Raw genomic sequence first — 7,906 nt, 5'->3', positions numbered from 1 at the left:
GTCGGGGTTGAAACCCGACCAACAGCAGTAGGCCCTCCACTCCTAGTGCTGCAGCTGTCTTTGCTCCATGTCGTGGAGTCTTTCGCCACTGTGACGCTGCTATGTTTGGGATGTCTTGATGTGTTGGTGCAGCATATCTTGAGTTTTGTTGCTCCGTACCCGTAGCTCACCTTGATGCTGGGTAATGACGTCGAACCCGCGGGACGAGGCCGTTCGTCTAGCGAGGCTCGGGGCTCCACTGGAGCTAGAGCTGGTGGACTAGCGGCTTGGAGCCTGCCGCGCCAACTCCTCAGTGCTAGCGTTGTGCCAAGATGAACCACCCACCTCATGTTGATATGAGGACTGAGGCTGCTGAGGTGGTGGTGTCGGTTCCACCTCTCTTCTAGCCCTGCTTCTTGTCATCCTGCCAGGCAAACCAGAAGTGATATGCCTACGGCCCCCTTCTTGTGGAATGAAGGAAATAGTCAGCGAACGACAATTATACAAATGGAATTCTGTATTGGGTAGCGAAATATCATTTGTATAACTCATGAAGAAGAAAATCAAAGAGTCATCCGGACCTTTCTTGAGTGTATGACCTTGAGTCAAATAATTCTCGTTGATATACGTTCGGTCACCTTCAATGAAAGGAATAGAATTCCCCTCTAAGACACCGACACGTGTAGCGATACGAGTAACCAGAGAAATACACTCAATAGGACCTGTCATCTTAAATTTTGAAAGCCATTGCTTAACCAAAACTTGAGCATGGGAGATTTTGATCTTGTTGATCTTGGCATATAGTATAAGCAACTCATCGTTGTGTATGGATCGGAGATCATTTTTGAAAAGAGAGTGATGGCTAACTACTTGTGCATCAAAGAATAGTTGGATTGTGTATGTCTTTGCACTGATGTGCAAACTTGCCATTAGAAATTCACAATGAACTTGGCAAGAAAATTAGAGATGAGCTCGTGTGGTGTGACACTAGCATCTGCCCATTTCCACTTGGCCCTTGTTTAGTTGTAAATTTTTTTAGAATTTTGGTACTGTAACACTTTCGTTTATATTTGGTAATTATTATCCGATCATGGGTTAATTAGACTCAAAAGATTCGTCTCACAAATTATAGACAAACTGTGTAATTAGTTATTTTGCTTAGCTATAGTAAATATTTCATGTATGTGTTCAAAAATTCAATGACTATAAATCTTGTAAAATTTTGAAATTTTAAATGCAACTAAACAAAGACTTACCGCGAGACGCGAGACGCCAAACCCCGGCCCACCCGAACCGGAGAGGGAGGCAGCCCGCAACACAGCCAGGCATTTGGCGCCGCGCCTCCCACCTCCTCCTCCGCAACGCCGCCGCCGCCGCCGCCCGGCGATGCCACCCACAGCCGCTTCTGGCCCCACCGCCGCCGCTTCCCCTCGCACCGCCATGGCTCGCCTCCACGTCCTCCTACGCCACCCAGGCAGCGGCGGCCGCGGCGAAGCCCCTCCGGACGGTGGGCTCCTTGCTGCGGCTCAACGACCTGCGGGACAACCCGGGAGCGACGAAGCAGAAGACGCGCAAGGGACGCGGGATCGGCTCCGGCAAGGGCAAGACGGCCGGCCGCGGGCACAAGGGACAGAAGGCGCGTGGCACCTCCAGGTTAGGCTTCGAGGGCGGACAGACCCCGCTCCGCCGCCGCCTGCCCCGACGCGGATTCAAGAACCGCTTCTCCCTCACATTCCAGGTCGGTTCCAGCAGCGTCTCTTGGTTAATTTCCCGCTTTCATTTCCCCTCCCTCCACGCATCTATGCTGCTGACGGCGTAGTATAGCGTGGTGCGCTTCAGGTGTTTGACAAATGTCGTACCCGCTCCTCCTCGGCCATTTATGACATAGCAGCATTTCCATTCAGTTGGTTTCATATAGTCTAATATCAGTCCGCAGTCTGTAAGAACATCAATGGACCTAGTTATCTCTAGAAATGATACTTGATTGAAAGTTCTGCTTCTATGGCAAAAATTTGGATCGCACATAAGGGGGTCAACCTGTGTTCTGTGCACTGAGTGAACATGTTTCACTTCTCTTATACCTTATGCTACAGTATAAGGTTTGTGTTATCTTTCGAATTGTTGCTCAACTCATCTAGAACTATGTTTGCATCACGCGATGGGATGGTGCTATCTGACCTGCCATGAGCCATTTTATGTTCTATGGTTTTAGTAGACTTAGTCCCACAAATCAGAATAAGCTTAACAGAAGCAGCACACAGCAGAAGATTACTTTTTCATTTACATTGCCTAGGCCTTGCCACGATGATGTATCTGCTGCACAATCTTGTGGCATGAGACTTTGCAGAGATGAGGTGGAGAAAAGGCCAACCAAACCTACCGAAGCTGAAATAATTAAAAAATGCTGTACTTTTGGTTGTTCTTCCTTAGTTTGGTTTCAAATACATTGGACAATATACTTGAATAAGCACATTGTTGTAGGGCCTTAACTTTTTCTCCCCAAATGAATACTACATTTTGTAGATATCGTGTACATTCATAATGCTAACATCTGCAGTTTGCAAACCATGTTTTTTATTGGAATGATGTCATTAAAATTAGTTAACTGCATTAATGAATTTGCTAGTTGTCAGTGCAGCACCAGGATTTATAATGTGTTTAACATGATCGTGGGACCTGTCTAGGTGGTTGGATTATTGAACGGGTGCTCTAGGTTAGTTTTGAGGTAGAATGTGCTCTGGGCCTTGTGGTGAAGAAAAGGGGAAATGATGGAAGAAGAAGCATGGTTACATCTCTATGCGTCTGCATCTGCACAATTGAACTTCTTGATACATTAGCTTGCTTTACATGGTGGTCATAGGATTGCGAAATGAGAAGGGGTAAATTAATGGGGTTGTGAAAACATGTAGACATTTTTAGCCTCATTCTATTGTTTGCATACATCTGGCTGAGGGTAACGACCAAAACTACATTAGTTCCCTTCAGCATAACTTGCCTTATATGTGGATCCAATAGATGTTAACAGTCAGAGTTGTTCTGTTGTTTGGCACCTTTTGTGTTACCGCAGTATCAGTTGTTCCATGTGGAAGCATCTGAGTGGTGCTATGAGGGAAGTGGTGTATATGGAGGTGATGGAAAATAGTGAGAAGCTATTTGAATTTTTGAGGACAAACATTGTCAACAAAGACGATGGCAGTAAAGTTTAAAGGTGACATGTATAGATTATGAAATTGGCTAAATAAACCCTTTGATTAAATCTACAATACAACAAAACCATTGACAGACATTACACACTACTATCCTTAACACTCCCATCCCCTTCAAGAGGTATACTCAATGTAAAGGAGTTTTAAAAGGATAACATTAAGGAAAACCTAGAATCATGTAGCTGACAATTTTCTCCTACATTGATGTTAGCCATCCGCAAATCAGTACTGCCTTCTAAAACTGTTTCTACTGTTTATGATATGATTTTATTGAGGAAATTGTGTAATATTTCTGATCCATGCTCATGCATGACTTGAACCTTTATCGGCAATGGCTTGTATGACAATATTTGATTTTATTACTGTTCCTTCTGGTCAGCCCTGTGGACTGGGGAAAATTGCAAAGCTCATCAATGCTGGAAAAATTGACTCCTCTGAACTGATCACGATGAAGACACTGAAGGTACTAAGAATTATTTCTTTGAACATCGTATGCTTATGAGTTTTTTGAATGGCATGAGCATCTGTATCCTACTTTGCCAGGAAACAGGTGCGATTGGGAAGCAAATAAAGGATGGTATCCGTTTAATGGGCCGTGGAGCAGAAGAAATCAAATGGCCTATTCACCTTGAGGTAAACTCCTTAAAAAATCTCAGGAGTGAAATTTACTCTTGTACTCCCTCCATTCCAAACTGTAGGTCATTTTGACATATTTAGATACATAGTTAGGAGTATGTACTGAGATATACATTATGTCTAGATATATACTAAAAACTATGTTTCTAAATATGCCAAAACGACTTACAATTTGGAACAGAGGGAGTATTTCTTATTTCCTTTCACGCCATCTCATCCAGAATGCGATGCTTGTCGTCGAAGTTCAAAATGAATGCCTGGCTTTCTATATAGAAAGATTACTAGAAACTTTGGCACGGCTTTGCCGCGCTGTAACTGAGTTGGGCCAGTGTCTGTCCATCTTCTCATGGATCATACAAATTTATTGTCTACTGGTTATTTATATCTAATCTTTAATTGGATTTGAAGTTGCTAATGCACTATGTTTTTGTTACAAAGAGGTCTTATTTCTTTTTTAAGATTACTTTTCCAGCATCCACTAGAGTACTAAAAAACATATTGCAAGGTGAAATTGAGTGCTCAATTTTGGATGAGAAAATGTGTAGTGACTGTTTGTCATGTTAGAAAACATGATTTCCACATTTGGCGACCAATGAGAGAAACAAAGCAGTAGTAAAATGGATGGGTTACGAACTGATAAGACAAGCATAGTCACTCGTCTGAGAATTGGTAAGATAAGCATAGTCACTCGTCTGAGAATGAAAGTTTAAGGAAAATATACAATCGTGGATCTACATCGTCTCAGATTTTAGAGTGAAGGTGGAAATTGATCCCTTAGGGACTATTTACATCAAAAGATCCACCTTTTTTCACTCTGCGGATATTAGTTTCTCAAGCGGTAAGATTCTTGACAAGATGTAATATATATATATACAGCAAAAGTGTGATCATTTAGGTGTGGCAGTACTAGTTCTGATGTTCTGCTGTGACCATTCTTTTTAGTAGCTGCTATATACAACAAAAGATAGTTCATATTTGTTCATATGTACACATAGCTGGTAGTTTCTGTCCAAAAGCAACCCAGTCCATCTGTTGTTTTTAGATTCTGAAGCATGATATATCGTGAAAAGCATTTGGAAGAAAAAAAATTGAAGTAGTCAATCTAATGTTTTGAGTTTAGAATATGGATAAATTATGTCATATCTTTCATATACCAGTGATAATATCTAGGCTAGCTGGTGGACAGATTAGATGAATATGCATACCTTGCTGCTTGTTCTTCCCTTGTGAGCGTGTTCTTTTAGTTTGTTTCAAAGGGTTGTTGTCATCATCGATATCATCATTGGAATCCTATGGGTAAATAGACAAATAATGAGTGGTATATGGTTTGATATTTTCTATAGTTCAATGCATAGAAATAAGTTAGGGCAAAGATATTGTATCTGATGATTATCCTCAAAAGTCTTCAAAATTCCTTCTGTTTGTGTTGTCATTCTCACACCATGTCCTGAAAATGAATGTAAGATTCAAAGTTCTACGAATTATAATGCTTTCCATTTCATATTTGTGATCATTGAGATATGTAGATTTGTTTAGGCATACCCAATGTTGTTGATATCCATTTCCATATATTGGATATCGTCTGGTAGCTGGGACTCAAAAGATGAGTGCTGCAAATTAAACAAAATCATATATGTAGTGCTTATAAGGTAGAAAGAGCATTGAACCAGGAATCTAACAAAAGCGGTTTCAACATTTTTAGAGCAGTAGAAGAACCATTAAGTAATTAATTCACTTTCACACAAACAAAGCATAAGTAAATGCACAATGAAGTCAATGGGCTCTGACTGAAGTCGATTCACATCACTGGCACGATGCGTAGCAAATGGCAGTGGCAAACTAGCAACGGCGCGGCGCGCTCGCGCGATGAGGCGCTTGAGCGCATAGCAGGGGCCCCTTCTTGCGGTTTTGATCTGACCCAGCGGCGCTCAAGCATCGCACATGCGGACGCGCCCCGAGCAGCGCACGGGGACGCCTTGAGCGGCAGCCACGCGGCGAGGCGGGTTAGCCTCTGCGACCAAATTGTGGCCGGCTTTGACCATGGCCAGAGTGCTGGGAAGCACGCGCGGCGTGCGGGTGCCGCACGGATCGGGGGCGGCGCGGTAGCGAGGCTGCGAGCGCACAGGCTGCCGCGAGGGGCATGCAAGCTTACTACTAGCTGACCGCGGCGGCTGCGGCAGCGCGCTACGGGATAGGGGACGAAGAAGGATGGCGGCAATGGAGATCACCAGACGCTCACAGAACAGATCATGTTTTGCTAAGGGGATTCTTTTTTCTTCACGCTTGCTGGTCAAGCTGAGGACTGCTTGAGTTTTGGAAGGAAGAAGGGTGAGCGACGCCAGGCACGAGCTGCGCTGGTTGGAAACAGAATGGTCAGCACAGAAGATGAAGAGGCTGGAAGGCTGTGGAGGCCTACGGAAGACATACCATCTGCTAGGAGCAGCGACTTATACGATTCAATCACCGGAGATCCAACGGACCATAATAAGGGGTGACGTGGCACAATCTTTGCTCGAAAATTTCACCGGTTTTAGATCATTAGAGATGTCCTGCTTCCACAAGCTTGAAGCATGAGATTGGACGTCAAGATGAAATTTCTGTGTTAAATAGATCCTCATATGGTTCTCCATATGATCCACTAGCCTGCATTCATGCTGAGTACAGAAAATGGCTTTTTCCTGAAGGTGATCAGGGAGTCCAATTTCCTTTCAACCCCATGAGCGTGCAAGTGACATGCACTCTTTCTTCAAATTCAAAGGGAACATTTGGACAGTACCTGCAATTTTATTTTATTTTTTATTATTTTTTGTTGCTGCATGGAATGGCACAAACTTCAAGCATGAACATTTGTTCCTTTGCTTGCAACTGTGCTTGCTATTGATGAGTGGTTTCTTGGTAGAGAACTAGATTGAATTCACCTTGTAAACAATAGTTATCTACTTATCTTTTATCAGCATCATTTGGTATAAACCCAACTAATGCAAAATGGTTCCAGATGGGATTATGTAGGTGGCCAAAAAGCAACAAGATGGGTCCTTAAGTTGTCTTCTGTATGATAGAGTTTTTCTCTGATTATAGTGGTAAAAATACTCGCTAGATTAAATCAGTTCGGCCGTGGAGTGTGGATGAGTTTGATACTTCAGTGCCCTAATTCTGCTCTTCTGTGGCATACGGTGCTATTTTACATATTGATTCCTGAATTCCAAAACCCGTTCATAAACAGAGTACACATGCTGAAAATTTCAGGCATCAAGGGCGACTGCAAGGGCAAAAGCTGCCGTTGAGGCAGCTGGTGGAACAGCAAGACTGGTGTATTACAACAAGCTTGGATTTCGGGCGCTCCTTAAACCCGAGTTGTTTGAGAAGAAGGGTCGCCTTCTGCCAAAGGCGGCACGGCCTCCACCCAAGCAGAAAGATAAGGTTGATAGCATTGGCCGCCTGCCTGCACCAACAAAGCCACTTCCCTTCACGGCAGAGGAGTTGGAGTTCGCAGTGAAGCGAGACGCTGCTCGTGTGACTGCATAAGATGACAGCACGTTGGAGGCACATTTTCTGTTTTGCACAACAAAGAAAACATGCCCCACTGAATGTGTGTCACAATTACCTTTAGCAGGGCATGTATAAGAATGGAGTTTATACCTTCTTTTTTTTCGGCAAGGGATGGACTGTAATAAATCAAAGATCCATTCCTTGTGGGATGAGCCCCCTTGCGTGTAGTCTCTATCTGAACTTTAGATTGTCGTTTGGACTGATGAATGCCATCTTTCTGAATACACTCACGTTTGGTGTTATTGTTAACACACACCTGAAATCCTGGGTTGTGCTAGGACGCCTCACGCCTGTGAGGATGTGCCCTAGAGCTGAGCCACGCGATAAAAAGGTAGTTTTTGGGATGTTTATTTCACTCTGGCTGCGATGTCTGTCGTAGCACCACTGCGGTGACCCCTTCTAGGCTTCTACGTTCAGTAAAGCAGATGGACAACCGCAGTCATCCATTCGTACCGTCTGTACATTGTTCTCTCCCAACCTTGGGTACTCGATTCTTTGCAGGTCATCGAATTCTGCATCACCAAATGACAAAAGTC

General features: G+C 43.6%; 1 protein-coding gene across 2 annotated transcripts; it reads left to right on the top strand.

Annotated features, from left to right (window-relative positions):
* Positions 1 to 1,242: 1,242 nt before the first annotated feature.
* Positions 1,243 to 7,621, top strand: LOC120655720 (54S ribosomal protein L10, mitochondrial-like). Of its 2 annotated transcripts, none has more exons than XM_039933680.1 (4): positions 1,243 to 1,717; positions 3,565 to 3,648; positions 3,729 to 3,818; positions 7,068 to 7,621. In XM_039933680.1, the coding sequence occupies exons 2-4, from the start codon at positions 3,634 to 3,636 to the stop codon at positions 7,344 to 7,346; spliced, it is 384 nt and encodes a 127-aa protein (XP_039789614.1). In that variant the 5' UTR covers positions 1,243 to 1,717; positions 3,565 to 3,633; the 3' UTR covers positions 7,347 to 7,621. The 2 variants fall into 2 exon arrangements, with proteins under 2 accessions (XP_039789614.1, XP_039789615.1); XM_039933681.1 differs by lacking the exon at positions 1,243 to 1,717 and adding an exon at positions 3,022 to 3,187.
* Positions 7,622 to 7,906: the final 285 nt, after the last annotated feature.

The sequence above is a fragment of the Panicum virgatum genome, chromosome 1N (assembly GCF_016808335.1).
Source record: "Panicum virgatum strain AP13 chromosome 1N, P.virgatum_v5, whole genome shotgun sequence".
Classification (NCBI taxonomy): Eukaryota; Viridiplantae; Streptophyta; class Magnoliopsida; order Poales; family Poaceae; genus Panicum; species Panicum virgatum.
This window is presented reverse-complemented; position numbering and strand designations above follow the sequence as displayed.